We start from the raw sequence: 16,337 nt of genomic DNA on the forward strand, positions 1-16,337 counted from the left end.
CATCTACCTTATTATGAATTCTCCATGCATTCAGATGCAGTGCCTTTAGACTTGTTTTTTAACATTTATAAACATAGTTTTTGTACCATGACCCTATTTTCTGCTAGCCCTGGTTTCCTTTGTATTCCGCTTTTGTTTTCTACTACAATGAACAGTGATGTTATTTACCAGAATGTTGCCTGGTATGGAGGGCATAAGCTATGAGGAGCGATTGAATAAACTCGGTTTGTTCTCACTGGAACGAAGGAGATTGAGGGGCGACCTGATAGAGGTATACAAAATTATGAGGGGCATAGACAGAGTGGATAGTCAGAGGCTTTTCCCCAGGGTAGAGGGGTCAATTACTAGGGGGCATAGGTTTAAGGTGAGAGGGGCAAGGTTTAGAGTAGATGTACGAGGCAAGTTTTTTACGCAGAGGGTAGTGGGTACCTGGAACTCACTACCGGAGGAGGTAGTGGAGGCAGGGACGATAGGGACATTTAAGGGGCATCTTGACAAATATATGAATAGGATGGGAATAGAAGGATACGGACCCAGGAAGTGTAGAAGATTGTAGTTTAGTCGGGCAGTATGGTCGGCACGGGCTTGGAGGGCCGAAGGGCCTGTTCCTGTGCTGTACATTTCTTTGTTCTTTGATGTAGTCTACATGAACTTCAGTAAGGTTTTTGACAAGGTCTTGCACCAGAGACTGATCAAGAAGGTAAGAGCCAATGGGATCCAGGGCAATTTGGCAAATTGAATCCAAAATTGGCTTAGTGGCAAGGAGGCAGAGGGTAATTGTCGAAGGTTCCTTTTGTGACTGGAAGCCAGTGACCAGTGGTGTACTGGAGGTATCGGTGCTGTCTCCCTTGCTGTTTGTAGTGCGCATTAACGATCTGGATGTGAATGTGGGGGGTATGATCAGTAAGTTCACAGATGACATGATAATTGGTGTGGTAAATAGTGAAGTGGAAAGCCTTCAATTACAGGGTGATATAGACAGGTTGGTCAGATGGTCAGAACAGTGGCAAATGGAATTTAACCCTGAAAAGCAGGAGGTAATACAGTTTGGAAGGACTAACAAGGCAAGGGAGTATACAATGAACAGTAGGGTACTAGGAAGTACAGAGGACCGGAGAGACCTTGGGGTGCATGTCCACAGATCCCTGAAGGCAACAGAACAGCTAGAGAAGGTGGTTAGAAGGCATATGATATACCAGACTTTATTAGCCAAGCATAGAATGTAAGAGCAGGGAGGTTATGACGGAGCTGTATAAAATGCTCGTTAGGCTACAGCTAGAGTACTGGTGCAGTTCTGGTCACCACAATATAGGAAGGATGTAATTGCATAGAAAGGGTGCAGAGGAGATTCACCTGGATGTTGGCTGAGCTGGGGCGTTTCAGCTAGGACAAGCTGTGGTTGTTTTCCTTACAGCAGAGAAGTCTGAGGGGGATTTCATTGTGGTGTACAAAGTATGAGAAATATAGATAGGCTGGATAGAAATATTTTTTCCCTTTAATAGAGGGGTCAATAACCAGGGGGCATAGATTTAAGGAAAGGATAGATTTAGAGAGGATTTGGGGAAAAACATTTTCACCCAGAGCGTGAAAAACCCTACCAGTGAGGGAGATCGAGGCGGGAACCTTCACAACATTTAAGAAGCATTTCGATGAAAATTTGAAATGCCAGAGCATACAAGGCTTTGGACCAAGTGCTGGGACACGAGATTAGAATCGATGGGTGTTTGATGGCTGGTAAAGACATGATGGGCCAAGGGCCTCTTTCTGTGCTGTAATACTATGAGGCTGAATCTGCTGTCTTTCATTTCTATTTTTGTTACCTTCACCGGTTTCCCTGGTCAAATTCCCATCCTTCTCTCACTCTAGTTTAAACCCTCAACAGCATTAACAAATGCCCCTGCAAGGCAAGAATATTGGTTCTGGTCCTGCTGGGGTGCAATCTGTCCAGCTTGTGCAGGTCCCATATTCCCCTAGAATCAATCCCAATGACTCAGGAATCCAAATGCCTCCCTCTTACACCATCCCCCAGCCACTATATGGTGATGGCTAGACTATGAACTGTTGAGTTCAGTCATATTGCTGTTTGATTTGTCAGACAATTGACAGGTTCCTCCACCTGGAACACTATGCAAAACAGAAAGCCATTTTCAGGCTGCTCTCCTAAACGCCTTAAATCATTCACATTTATATAGCACATTTCATGGCCTCAGGGCATTGAAGTACTTTTGAAATGCAGTCAATGTTAATGTAGGAAAATGTGGAGTCAATTGTGCACAGAATGATCACACAAAAGATAAATGATCAGATTTGGTTTTGGTGGTGTTGGGTGAAGGATAGATGTATACTATGATACTGGGAGACTTTGACACTCTTCTTTAAATGGTGCAACTTAGTTGTCACTTTTGTTGTGGTACTGTCTGTCCTCTGAGTTCTTAGACTACAGAAACTGTACAATGAAAATTACTCATTGGGGAAAATAACATGTACCACATCGCTTCAACTTGAATATAATTAATAATTATAATTCAAAGGTGTGATACATTTCAAGCTCATGTATTTTCTTTGGTTAGCACTTAGCTCTGACCTGGTCAATAGCACAGGGAATGAGACATTGAATATCCTTTTGGCCATTAAAGATTTGTGGAAATGAGGTGCTGAAAGACGGAGCAGCCTGGATAGCAGGGAAACTGATCTTTCCTGTCAATTAAAAATACTGAGTTAGAATTTTAAAAATACATTTTTTAACAAGAACAGTCAAACACCGTAAGGGATTAACAATGTTGTTAACGATGTTTACTATAAAATGTGATATTTGTTACACTAAAATACCTCAAAGAACACAAGTTATGTCTATTTACTTCACTATAACACATGATTCTATGTTAATAGTGTAGCTTAAATATTAAACTTTCCCCTGACACAATGTAGTAATTGTTCTCAGTTCAAATTGGATTAATCGGAGATAATTAATGGAATGCTCATTGCTTAATTATGGAAGATAAGGGGTGGGATTCTCCATTTCTGAGACTAAGTGTTGACGCCAACGGAGAATCCGTGGACTTCTACGACTGAAAAACCGGTGCCGCACCTGGACCGATTCCGCTACCGCAGAGGGGCTAGCACAGGTGCCGGTTGGAACACAATCGGTTCCACTGGAAAATGGTGCGGGATACGCCGGGTCCGTGATCAGCACTCAAGAGGGCTGACAAGCTGCAGCCACACATACACATTACACTCTCTACACACACTTATCCCAGCCAAAAAGATGGCATTGGTTGAGCTGGAGTGCGCCCATGCAGCTGATGGGTCATCTGGGGCCAGAGGCACCCAGGGGTGTGCCCTGGAGGGACCCGTGTCACCAGGTTCAAAGCGGGCCGTTACCGGTGTGCGCAACTGCATGGCGGCTATGCCGGCTGCGGCAATGTCCGTCCACCCTGACCCCACAGCCTACCTCCTGGCCACCCCCCACTATTCCCCCAGCCCTGGCAGAAGCCCATCGGCCAGTGGCACAACTGTCAGTAAACTATGGCGATGTTGGACACTTTCCATATCCTCTCTCTCTCCCTCAGCAGCCGCCACGCCAGTTTCCCAATTTTTAAAAGCACAAGTGAACCATGCTGTCGGGAACTCGGCCCATCAGAGGTGGAGAATCGCGGAGGCCCTGGAGAGTACCAGGTCAGGCCCGCTAATGATATGCAAATGGTGTCTACTGTACATGCGGAGTGAAACGCATTGACGCCGTTTTCGAGGTGACGGAGAATTGCGATTCGGCGTCAAACCAGCGCCTGCCGCAATTTTGGCATCGGAAACTATTCTCCGCCAAATCGCAATACCCGGTTTTGGCGTTGGCTAACAGAGAATCCAGTCCAAGGTTCTTGTAGAAATTAAAAACATTTTCATGGCAGATTGGTGATGAGAACTTTGTAAAGTCGAATAAAGTTTTTAAACTCGGAGGTCACAAGTCTGTTCACGGGGCGATGCAGTAGTTTCTACTTTAGTGGCTACCAAAAGGGCCACAAGTCTGCCCACAGAAATCATCTGATAAAGTTTGGTGAAATCACAATAAAACAATTGAGATGTTGATATGACCACAGGGCAGGTGCAAATGAACTTACTGAAGGTTACATGAGAATGATGGCTTCAGTACACACGGTCAAACTTTCAACTACATTTTGGAAATCAGCACTATTAATCTTACCTATGCAGTCACTATCTCCAAAGCCAAAGATCCCCTTCACTTGATTAAAAGTGACATGTTTCTGGATTTTAACCACATTCTGATAGAATCTTGGGCTCTGTCTGCAACCAGAACAGAATTGAAATATTACACTTTGCAGAACAGGGGTGAAATAAAAAAATCACTTGATTTATAGTTAAACGACAAGCTCAGTTCTAAAGTCATCACAACTGTAATGTTGATGGTATAATCTATCACACTATGTGGGTAGGGTAGTGTGTATCTTAGCAGTACATTCTTTTGCACAGTACACTGTGCCATGGAGTCAGATGGTGAAGAGGCACTGAAAACAAAGATCGGACCCAGTTATCTTAGGGTGACCGCACATATTTCCAAGAAGCCTGCTATTGTACAATGCTGGTAGAGCAGAGGTTTGGGAGCAGGCGGCCAGCCTATCCCATCAACCAGGTAAGGCTGGGGTACTGGTGCACAGAAGCAAAGGAGGCCATATATAATGTCATAAATTGCAGCATAACTGACTCATACTTTGGTGTGGATTTCAATTCATTGGAATTTTAATAGAAAATTAATTTTAATCACTTTGATGCTTTATTAGTACGCAATATTTACCTTGTAGGGTTAGGAACAAATTTAGCCCAAACTGGGTGTCTTTTCTCTTTGCATGTATTGCTGGGAGCACTGCAGTTATTAATAATTTGGCAGGAATAAGCAGAGCTTGCCTGATTCACTTCAATTATCCTTTTAAAGTAAAAGTCTTCTCAGGTTTTTCAAATCATTATTTACAGTTTAGCAAAACTGTCTTCATTGTGGGCATTTTCCTCTGTACAATTGCTCCTCCTCTGCTGTAGACATATCATGCTCATCACTCAGCAGTATCTCTAACAGGTTATCAAGTTAACCAATGGCAAATAGCAGCTTGGGAAGGTATTTGTTCCCTAGCCAAGTTTGTAACTACATAGAGTGCACTATTTGTTTTTCCCTTACGGTTTATGGTGTTCTAGGTGTTAAGTTTTGTCTTTTGGAATCAAGGCTAGACATTATGGCAGCTTTTCACTCTGTGCCAAGTTGGGGTGAGGACGGAAGGTGCACTGTTACAATGTTACTTAAAACACAGCACACTGTGGAGGACTAATCTCCAGAAATAAAGCAGCATGCTACATTATTTTATTTTCAGTAGTGTTAATAATTTCAGTACCCAAACACAAAAGACTGGCTGCATTATAACATACAAAATACTCTGAATTAGTCTACCCTACACTCCATACTAAACATTTCTCTGTAGAATACCAACCATTACTACTATACCTCATATATTTAGATCAAAACCAAATACTGCAATGAACATACCCTATGTAATCCAGATCGGAGAAGATGAATGTTTTATTCACATCAAAGCCACAAGCAATGATGTCTTTGGTATTCTCAATAGTATACTTATAAGCCTGTTCCAGTGTTATGTCTTTCCACAAGTATTTCTCATCATCAGTCAGCTGAACTACAAGAGGTACATCAAAAACATCTTGGAGCCACCTATTTAATAGAATATATAGGCATGAAAAAGTTAAATCCTTTTCATTAGGAAAATAGAAGCAACAGTAGAACTTGACTTCACTGGCCTGAAATTTTAAGCCAGCTGGGAAAGCATTTCAAATGGGCAATAACTACCAAAAAAAAACTTAAAGCATACTCTGCACATCTCTGTAAAAAGCACCATGCAAGTATTTTACTTGTAAACTGTTGGGTCATGATCAAGCCAGCAGACTGCTGGATGGAGAATGAGCTTGCAAATTATCCACGTAGTATCCTCACAAAGCTAGTAGATTCCTGAATAATATTTCCTGTGAGCGTGTTTATAAAACATCATTTTGAGCTCTCAAGCCAAGGTCGATTAAGCTTTTCAGTGGCCAGCAGGTAGATAATATCAGTTCTGGCAATGAAGAGGGCAGAGCCAATTTGAGGCCCTGGTCTCATTTTAACAGAACCGACAAAATGCAGGTGCCAAATGAACACCTCGCCTCTTAACGCAGCGCTGGTGTTTATTCTGCAGCATGGAAACCATCCAGCTGACATCAAATCTAGTCATGATCCTCCTGGTCCCACAAAAATCTTAAGATAATAACTGGGGTCATATGTTAACCAAACAGGCAGACGCTTGGTTGCCTAATGCTAAGCCCCTGGTAAAGATGTCAGCGGGCAAAGCATTGGCATTAATAAGCAAGCAAGGCTACCATTTTAATGCAAATTTTATCAAGTTAAAGTGAGTCCAATGAAGTTAAGAAACATATATAGGGGGTGCTCTCTTAGTGTTTTTAGTATTCGCACAAGTATTATCCAAACTTACTTTGTGAAGATGAATGGAATAAGGTGGCCCATATGCATAGCTTCTGATGAAGGACCACGCCCTGTATACAGGTAGAATGATTTTTTTGTTTCAAAAGCATCAAGGATCTGGTGCACATCCCTATGAAAAACGAATAGTCGGAAATACTTGTCAACACATATTACCAATGTCATGGCCAGTTTACTGGTGTTGGGAAATCACAAAACAAACCAATTTTCAAATAAATTTTCTAATAATTCCATGTATCTTCAGTTAATAATTAAAATACACTCCAGTTGAATTGATTCCAATGGCATTTTACGAACAGCAAAATTATAGTATTTTACTAAACTATTACTTGGATCAGTGGTGGGCAAGCTGCAGACCCCCGGGACCCACATACGGCCATTTGGGTTCTGAATGAGGCCCATGAGATGTTTTGTTGACCGTCACCCACGCGCTGGGTTGCCACATTCCGCTGATTCCCAACCCCATGGAGATCTTTTCCTACCATACCGGCATGACTGAAGTGATACGCACGTAAAGCATGGGCAAGTGAAGCAAGGTGCATGCTGATTGCACACAACATGTAAAAAAAAAAATTTAGAATACCCAATTCATTTTTTACAATTAAGGGGCAATTTTAGCGTGGCCAATGCACCTAGCCTGCACATCTTTGGGTTGTGGGGGGCGAAACCCACGCAAACACGGGGAGAATGTGCAAACTCCACGCGGACAGTGACCCAGAGCCGGGATTGAACCTGGGACCTCGGTGTTGTGAGGCAGCAGGGCTAACCCACTGCGCCACTGTGCTGCCCCGATTGTACACAACATTGACTATGAAAGCTCTGTGTCCAAAGTGTAAATAATTCTTTTGTTTTTACCATTTAAAGTTGGTGATAGTTCTATTAATAAATATATATATATTATATATATATATGATTAAGCATTTTTTATAGCTTATGAAATATTTGCCATGTATTAAACATATTTAATCTTATTCATAATAATAATCTTTATTGTCACAAGTAGGCAGTGAAGTTACTACGAAAAGCCCCTAGTCATCGCATTCCGCCGCCTGTTGAGGTACACAGAGGGAGAATTCAGAATATCCAAATTACCTAACAGCACGTCTTTTGGGACTTGTGGGAAGAAACCCACACAGACACAGGGAGAATGTGCAGACGCCACACAGTCAGTGACCTAAGCGGGAATCGAACCTGGGACCCTGAAGCTGTGAAGCAACAGTGCTACCCACTGTGCTACCGTGCTGCCCAAGGGGTCATGGATAGTGAACAAGCCCAATTTCAATCTTGCAGCCCACTGAGATGAAGGAGGGCAACTCATGTGGCCCTCTCACTAGCCTAGATTGCCCATCACTGACTTAGGTTCACTTATTTTCATATGAAATTTTTTGTGAGTTCAAATCGTTACACTTCGATGCAAATATTCAGTGGCAAAGCAAAAAAGTTTTGTTTTAGATATGTTCAAAGTATAAGTAGTTAACTATATACCGTCAGATGATGCTGAAAGGGCCCTAAAAATGCTATTTACTAAGTAACTTTTTTGTTTGATGGCAGTTTGCCAAATGAGGGAGGATGGCAGTTAATAGGATGGGGAACATGCAACATGTCATATTAAAGTATTACCATTTTTACCTTCTGTCTCAGTAATTCAGAACAGGACACTGAAAAGTGAAAAGATGATCCTAAAACAGACTAGTTCAAAATGTAACTACAGTACAGGCAAAGGGAAGATATACCAGTTGCTTTAGCAACAACCTAAAAGGAAAGTTCAATTGTTGGGAATAAGTCATGTGCACTGAAGAATTATACATTACAGGTATAAAGAAATAAAGCTTTACCAACCGATGAGAGAAGAAGATGCCTCTGCGGAGAAAATGATGAGCTTTTTGACCAGTGGCTTGTTCTATTCGGTTAATCAACTCCTGATCAATTTTGTTGCTTCCAAACCGAACTGTAAAGAACAAAGAGGTGTTCAGTTACTAGATTAGTGCAGCACAGAATCACAGGTATTGTAACACAAACTGAGGAAATATTAAACCATTATACTTCTTATCCAACTTACAATGAAAGGTTAAAGGATCAGTATGATATTAGTATTAATGTGTGCAATGAAGCTGCAAGTTAGTGATCACAAGGGGCAGAAGATACCTTCCAGATACCCACTGCACAAGTGTCATGTTTAACAGTGCTATGGCAACAATAGTACTTGCATTGCAAGTAAAGTGCCTGAGGATTTGTTTTTAAACTGCATATAAATAAATACGTGTTGTCCTGTATTGTTTTCTTTCTATAACAATATTTTCCTCTCCTCAAAATATACTTCGACGAAAACATCCATTTTTCACATCATTCGTCTTTACAAGTTCATCAATGATTTGGGTTTACACCAAATAGTTGGTTCCTAGTCAGTCATACCTACACAGTGTCAGCTCTAGCTGAGTTGGTCGCATCTTCGCCTCTTAGTCAAATGGTGTGGGTTCAAGTCCCACTCCAATACTTGAGCACAAAATTACTGCTGACACTCTAGCAGGCAAGTGCTGCATTGTCAGAGGTGCAGTCTTTCAGCTCAGATGTTAAACCAAGGCACTGTCTGACCTCTCCAATGGATGTAAAAGATCCAACTGCACTATCCTGAAGAACAAAGGCGCCATTCCCTCCTCCCGTGTCCTGGTCAATATTTATTCCTCAATCAACACCACAAAAACAGATAATTTGTTCGTTATCATATTGCTGTTTGTGGGAACTTGCTGTATTTCCTACATTAAAACAGTGAATACACTTCAAAAATACTCTTTTGGTTGTAAAGTGCTTTGAGATCATGAAGGCGATATATAAAGGCAGGTCTTTCTTTTTTTTTTTAAATGATATAAAAATATAATTCCAAATTATGAACATTGCAGTCAAAGCTGACATTTATTGTCCATACATAATTTCCCTGAGAAAGTGGTTGAGGTACATCTTCTTCAACCACTACCACTTTTGTGGTGAAAGTGTTCCTAGAATGCCAATAGGATTTGCAGCAGTTTGATATAACTGATTGATTTGCTAGGCCAATCTCGAGAACAGTTATGATTAAACCACATGGTACGGGATTGGAATTATATCTCAGCGTCAATGAATAAAGATGGCAAGTTTATTTCTTCATCAGTGAACCTTAGTTGCCAATAACTTCCCTGTCACTTTTATTGATACCGTTTTTTTCCGAAACGGAATTCAAATTCTCAAACTTACTCTCTGAATTATGAGTAAAGTAACCCAACGACTACATAATCATTCCTTCAGTACAAACTGTTTGATTTTTACAAAGCCTTTGTGATGCATGTTATTCTATTGCATCTTAGTTTCGAAGTAATGCATAAAGCTAACATTCATTCCACAATACGAAAATGTGCAAATTTAGATTGCTTCCTATAATCAGAACAATTAAAGGAGAGGGATATTCACCAATCAATTTGTCATAGTCCACCCCTTTGGCATTGGATGTCTGCACAGTCCATGGATCCACATAGTCACCATCATCTTCTTCAACAGCCAGGCTATTACTATTAACTGGTGTGCTGTTAGTGGGAGGAATACCAACCTTGTACTCCTGGCCTGTCAACGTTTTATAATCTAGTTTCAGTGCCAACAGTTCCTTTACTGCCGCATCAATTTCTTCCTGTAGAAAAAGTGGTAGTTTGCAAAATGAAATAATTAAAATGAAAGAAAGGGAGGGTTGTGGATTATCCACATTCCTTTAGTTATTTACACCCTCCCTTTTATCTCCCAAAACTACAGATTATTAGGCAGCCAGCAAGATTAACAGGTGACTTATTCCTGGCCACTGATCTGCAGCTGTAGAATGGTCTCAAAGTGCTTTTAAAAGAAAATAAATAAGCCATAAAATACATTTAAAAATGATGGGCAATGAATACTCAGCTTCATAGTAACACTCATATTTCAGTCAGGAATTAATATTTTTAAAATGTGGTCAGAGGATGGTGTGTCCTGTCACAATAATAAAGAGGCTCAACTCCACCCAACTTTACCCCTCCACCCCCCACCCCACACACACAGTGGAGCTGGAAAGTCACATAGTACAGGATTCTGACTCTCATTTCACCATGATGGAGGAGTTCCGAGTCCAGGAGAAAATCCTGCCCTTTATTACAGTACAGCAACTTTGACTGCTATTATATGGTGCACATTTTTAAAAAAATTCAAGTTCATAAAACATATAAGCACATTAATCATATTGTACTGATTTCTATCACAGTAGTACTGAGACATTCTCAATATAATCATCCAAAGTAACCTTCAGTAATTATTTCCCATACATTCCAGAATCTGCCCTGAACCAGTTTTACAAATTGTTACGGGAAGAATGCAGGAGAATGGGGATGAGAAACATATCAGTCATGATCGAATGGCGGAGCAGACACAATAGGCTGAATGGCCTAATTCTGCTCCTATATCTATGGTCTTATGTTTGTTGTAGGAGACCCAAAACTTGTATGGCTTGCCACTGTTCAGGAATGAGGAAAGACTGGCTGCGTTAGAAGTGAGCTTGAACTGTTCCATACACAGATAATGAAACAAAAAGTTATTAAACTACCTTAAAAGGAGTGGAAGTACAATTTTCTTACTTTAAAAAAAATTGTAGCACACACTTCCCCTCTCACACTATTAACCTTGGTTAACAAATACCACAAAAGCTTCTGCTAGGGAGGCAAATACGGGAGCCAACGACTTGGGTGGAGGATCTATCGGAATTTTCACATCTGGAGAAAATGAAGTATGTCATTAGGGGGCCGGAGGGGGGTTTCTATTTGAGGTGGAAGCTGTTTATTTCCTCCTTCAAGAATTGGTAATCGTCAGCAAATGGGGAGGGGTGGGGGGGAAGGGAGTAGAAAGGGGGAGCTTGGGTTTGGGGGTTTGCACAAAAGAGGGCACATGGGGTGGGTTTATTGTTTATTATGAAAATTGTATAAAGTTGAATGAGTGTGGTGTATATTGGAAACTGAAAATGTCCTGAATAAAAATATTTTATATTCTGATCTTCTAGTTAATGGAAATTATGTTAATATGGAACATGTCCCGAATAAAAATATTTAAAAATAAACAAATATTGCAAAAGCAAATCATTGAACAGAAATCTGATTGCAACTGTACAGTTTTATATTCTGATCTTCTAGTTAAAGGAAATTATGTTAATAAAGGGCTGGCAGCATCTGTGGAGAGAGAAACAGAATTAACATTTCAGATCTGTGGTCTTTTATCAGATAGTGGGAGAAGGTCCTGTAGGTGTTAGAGAACCGAAAATAAACCAGCAAGCGGGACCTTAAAAAGGTATTATTCTCCAAAGTATTCCAAATGCCACAGATTAGCAAATATAGGAATAGGAGAATAGAGCTGCTGAATGCATGGCTGAAGAGATGGTGCATATAGGAGGGTAGATTTTTGGGCATTGGTGTTGGTTCTGGAGGAGATGGGACGTATACAGGCCAGACAGGATTGCACCTGAAAAGAGCTGGGACCAATGTCGCTGCAGGGCATGTGCTAGTGTTATTAGGGAGTGTTTAAACTAACTTGCTTAGCTCACTTGGCTACATAGCTGGTTTGTGATGCAGAGCAAGGCCAGCAGCGCAGGTTCGATTCCCATACCGGCTCAGGTTATTCATGAAGGCCTGCCTTCTCAACCTTGCCCGCGCCGGAGGTGTGGTTATCCTCAGGTTAAATCATCAACAGTCAGTTCTCCTCCTCAAAGGGGAAAGCAGCCTATGGTCATCTAGGACTATGGTGACTTTACCGTACCTACCTAAACTAACTTAACAGGGGATGGGAACCAGATGAAAGATAAGGCAAACAAAGAATAGAAGAGACAGAGAGCATTAATGTAGGTGTGGTTGTAGTTGGGGCCAAGGTGAAAAGGAAATTGAATAAGGCCTAAATTGGGTTTACCGTGCCCGCATGTGAATGTACAGAGTTTGAGTTTGTGAGCTGCAGCTGGGAATAAGACATGGCTAAAAACGATACTAAATATTCCCATACAAGGTGGTCCTGAAAAGAAGAAAGAAAGGAGGAGGGGTGGTAGTATTGATTAAGGAGAATATTTCAGTGCTGGACGGAGACAATGTCCTGGAAGAGGAGTCAAAGGAGGAGTGTGTTCTTTTCCACCAACTGGTGGGAAAGATATAGATGAAAACAATTTGCTGGGAATTTACACAAACCATAGAATATTAATATGCAGGACTTCAATTGTCCTAACACAGGCTGGGATAGTAATATTGTAAAAGGTGGAGAAGGGGAAGAGTTTCTGAAGTGTGCTCAGGAGAATTTTCGGGATAATATTTTTCTGTTCTAAGGAAGAAGGATCGTTACTGGATCAGGTTGATCAAATGTCAGTAGGGGAGCATTTATGGAACATTGATCATAATATAAAGTTTAGATCAGCTATGAAAAAGAAACTTCTGGGTGCGGCGATGACCAGCTGAGTCGCACGTTTCGGCAGCTCCCGGTGAAACGGACTTTTGGGCTCTTGATAGGAGCCCCAACGGCAATTTTGACGGCTAAAAACACTGTGCGGTAAACCAGAAGGGAATCCCCCCTGGATACGGATGAAAAAAGGAGGAGAAAGTGGCCGGATTGCAGTGGATCCTTTAGAACAGCGGCAAGGAAGGCAAGCAAAAACCAAGATGGCGTCGGAAGGTGGCAGTTTAACATGGGGCCCTGAACAACAAGAGTTCTTGAAATGCTGTGTGGAAGAGCTCAAAAAGGAAATGAAGAAAGAGCTGTTGGCCCCGATACTACAGCCGTTCGAAGGGCTAAAGGAGGAACAAAAGACTCAGGAGCGGGAGCTTCGGGTCGTGAAGGCAAAGGCAGCCAAGAATGAGGACGACATACAGGGCCTGGTGGTGAAGACGGAGACGCATGAGGCACATCAGAAACGATGTGTGGAAAGGTTGGAGGCACTGGAGAACAACGCAAGGAGGAACAACCTGAGGATTCTTGGTCTTCCTGAAGGTGCGGAGGGAGCGGACGTCGGGGCATATGTGAGCACGATGCTGCACTCGTTAATGGGAGCGGAGGCCCCGGCGGGTCCGTTGGAGGTGGAGGGAGCATACCGAGTGATGGCGCGAGGACCGAGAGCAGGAGAAATTCCCAGAGCCATAGTGGTGAGATTCCTCCGTTTTAAGGATAGAGAAATGGTCCTCAGATGGGCAAAGAAAACTTGGAGCAGTAAATGGGAGAACGCGGTGATCCGCGTTTATCAAGACTGGAGTGCGGAGGTGGCGAGAAGGAGGGCGAGCTTTAATCGGGCCAAGGCGGTGCTTCATAAAAAGAAGATAAAATTTGGAATGCTGCAACCGGCAAGACTGTGGGTCACATATCGAGGGAGGCACCACTACTTTGAGACGGCGGATGAAGCGTGGACTTTTATTGTGGAAGAAAAACTGGAATGAGCGGGTTATTAAAAAGAACGTTTGAACAAAGTGGTGGGGCGAATGTGGGGGGCTAAAAAGGGGGGAAAGAGGAGTTTTATGTACTAATCCTGCGACGTGGTAACTTTTCTCTCTTCCACAGGTGGTGATGGGGGGAGGAGGGGAGGTAGAGGAGATGGGGCGTTGGCCATTGGGGGCGGGGCCAAGGGAGAAGCGCGGGCTTGGTTCCCGCGCTATGATAATCATGGCGGGAATAGAGAAGCAGGAAGGAGGGGGCGTCGCACGGTGCGAGCCGAGGTCACGGGGGGGAAGCCGAGGTCGGCCAGAGTTTGCTGACTTCTGGGAGCAACATGGGGGGAGTAATTACGCTAGCGGGGGATCTAGCGGGGGGGGGGGGGGGGGTGGGAGGGGGGAATTACTGGGTTGCTGCTGCTGGGGAGAGGGGGGAGCTGGTATGGGCGGGGGGGGCACCGCCTGGGGGAGATACAGCTGCGTGGGAACCGGGTGAGGAGCTGGAAAAAGGGGATGGCTAATCGACCCAGGGGGGGGGGGGGGTAGGAAGCCCCCCAACCCGGCTGATCATGTGGAACGTGAGAGGGCTGAACGGGCCGATAAAGAGGGCACGGGTACTCGCACACCTTAAGAAACTTAAGGCAGATGTGGTTATGTTACAGGAAACGCACCTGAAACTGATAGACCAGGTTAGGCTACGCAAAGGATGGGTGGGGCAGGTGTTCCATTCGGGGCTAGATGCGAAAAACAGGGGGGTGGCTATATTAGTGGGGAAGCGGGTAATGTTCGAGGCAAAGACTATAGTGGCGGATAACGGGGGCAGATACGTGATGGTGAGTGGCAAACTACAGTTGGAGACGGTGGTTTTGGTAAACGTATATGCCCCGAACTGGGATGATGCCAATTTTATGAGGCAGATGCTAGGACGCATTCCGGACCTAGAGATGGGAAAGCTGATAATGGGGGGAGATTTTAATACGGTGTTGGAACCAGGGCTGGATAGGTCGAAGTCCAGGACTGGAAGGAGGCCGGCAGCAGCCAAGGTACTTAAAGATTTTATGGAGCAGATGGGAGGTGTAGACCCGTGGAAATTTAGCAGACCTAGGAGTAAGGAGTTCTCGTTTTTCTCCTATGTCCATAAAGTCTACTCGCGAATAGACTTTTTTGTGCTGGGAAGGGCGTTGATCCCGAAGGTGAGGGGAACGGAGTATATGGCTATAGCCATTTCGGATCACGCTCCACACTGGGTAGACTTGGAGATAGGGGAGGAAACAGGAGGGCGCCCACCCTGGAGAATGGACATGGGACTAATGGCAGATGAGGGGGGGTGTCTAAGGGTGAGGGGGTGCATCGAAAAGTACTTGGAACTCAATGATAATGGGGAGGTCCAGGTGGGAGTGGTCTGGGAGGCGTTGAAGGCGGTGGTTAGAGGGGAGCTGATATCAATAAGGGCACATAAAGGGAAGCAGGAGAGTAAGGAACGGGAGCGGTTGCTGCAAGAACTTTTGAGGGTGGACAGACAATATGCGGAAGCACCGGAGGAGGGACTGTACAGGGAAAGGCAAAGGCTACATGTAGAATTTGACTTGCTGACTACGGGCACTGCAGAGGCACAATGGAGGAAGGCACAGGGTGTACAGTACGAATATGGGGAGAAGGCGAGCAGGTTGCTGGCACACCAATTGAGGAAAAGGGGAGCAGCGAGGGAAATAGGGGGAGTGAGGGATGAGGAAGGAGAGATGGAGCGGGGAGCGGAGAGAGTGAATGGAGTGTTCAAGACATTTTATAAAAAATTATATGAAGCTCAACCCCCGGATGGGAGGGAGAGAATGATGGGCTTCTTGGATCGGCTGGAATTTCCCAAGGTGGAAGAGCAGGAAAGGGTGGGACTGGGAGCACAGATCGAGGTAGAAGAAGTGGTGAAAGGAATTAGGAGCATGCAGGCGGGAAAGGCCCCGGGACCGGATGGATTCCCAGTCGAATTCTATAGAAAATATGTGGACTTGCTCGCCCCGGTATTGACGAGGACCTTTAATGAGGCAAAGGAAAGGGGACAACTGCCCCCGACTATGTCTGAAGCAACGATATCGCTTCTCTTAAAGAAGGAAAAGGACCCGCTACAATGCGGGTCCTATAGACCTATTTCCCTCCTAAATGTAGATGCCAAGATCCTGGCCAAGGTAATGGCAATGAGAATAGAGGAATGTGTCCCGGGGGTGGTCCACGAGGACCAAACTGGGTTTGTGAAGGGGAGACAGCTGAACACGAATATACGGAGGCTGTTAGGGGTAATGATGATGGCCCCACCAGAGGGGGAAACGGAGATAGTAGTGGCGATGGATGCCGAGAAAGCATTTGAT

The 16,337-nt window shown here is 43.7% G+C and overlaps 1 protein-coding gene across 2 annotated transcripts in view; it reads right to left on the reverse strand.

Moving 5' to 3' along the window:
* LOC140403013 (tryptophan--tRNA ligase, cytoplasmic-like) overlaps window positions 1-16,337 on the reverse strand; it is a 43,111-nt gene that overhangs the window by 14,878 nt on the left and 11,896 nt on the right. For both annotated transcript variants that reach the window (XM_072490670.1, XM_072490680.1), the window contains exons 3-8: window positions 9,989-10,202; window positions 8,387-8,495; window positions 6,540-6,659; window positions 5,546-5,728; window positions 4,199-4,299; window positions 2,585-2,697 (exon numbers count right to left, since the gene is read on the reverse strand). In XM_072490670.1, the coding sequence (XP_072346771.1) occupies window positions 2,585-2,697; window positions 4,199-4,299; window positions 5,546-5,728; window positions 6,540-6,659; window positions 8,387-8,495; window positions 9,989-10,202 (840 nt within the window). The remainder of the gene's footprint in view (window positions 1-2,584; window positions 2,698-4,198; window positions 4,300-5,545; window positions 5,729-6,539; window positions 6,660-8,386; window positions 8,496-9,988; window positions 10,203-16,337) is intronic.

The sequence above is a fragment of the Scyliorhinus torazame genome, chromosome 2 (genome assembly GCF_047496885.1).
Source record: "Scyliorhinus torazame isolate Kashiwa2021f chromosome 2, sScyTor2.1, whole genome shotgun sequence".
NCBI classification, from domain to species: Eukaryota; Metazoa; Chordata; class Chondrichthyes; order Carcharhiniformes; family Scyliorhinidae; genus Scyliorhinus; species Scyliorhinus torazame.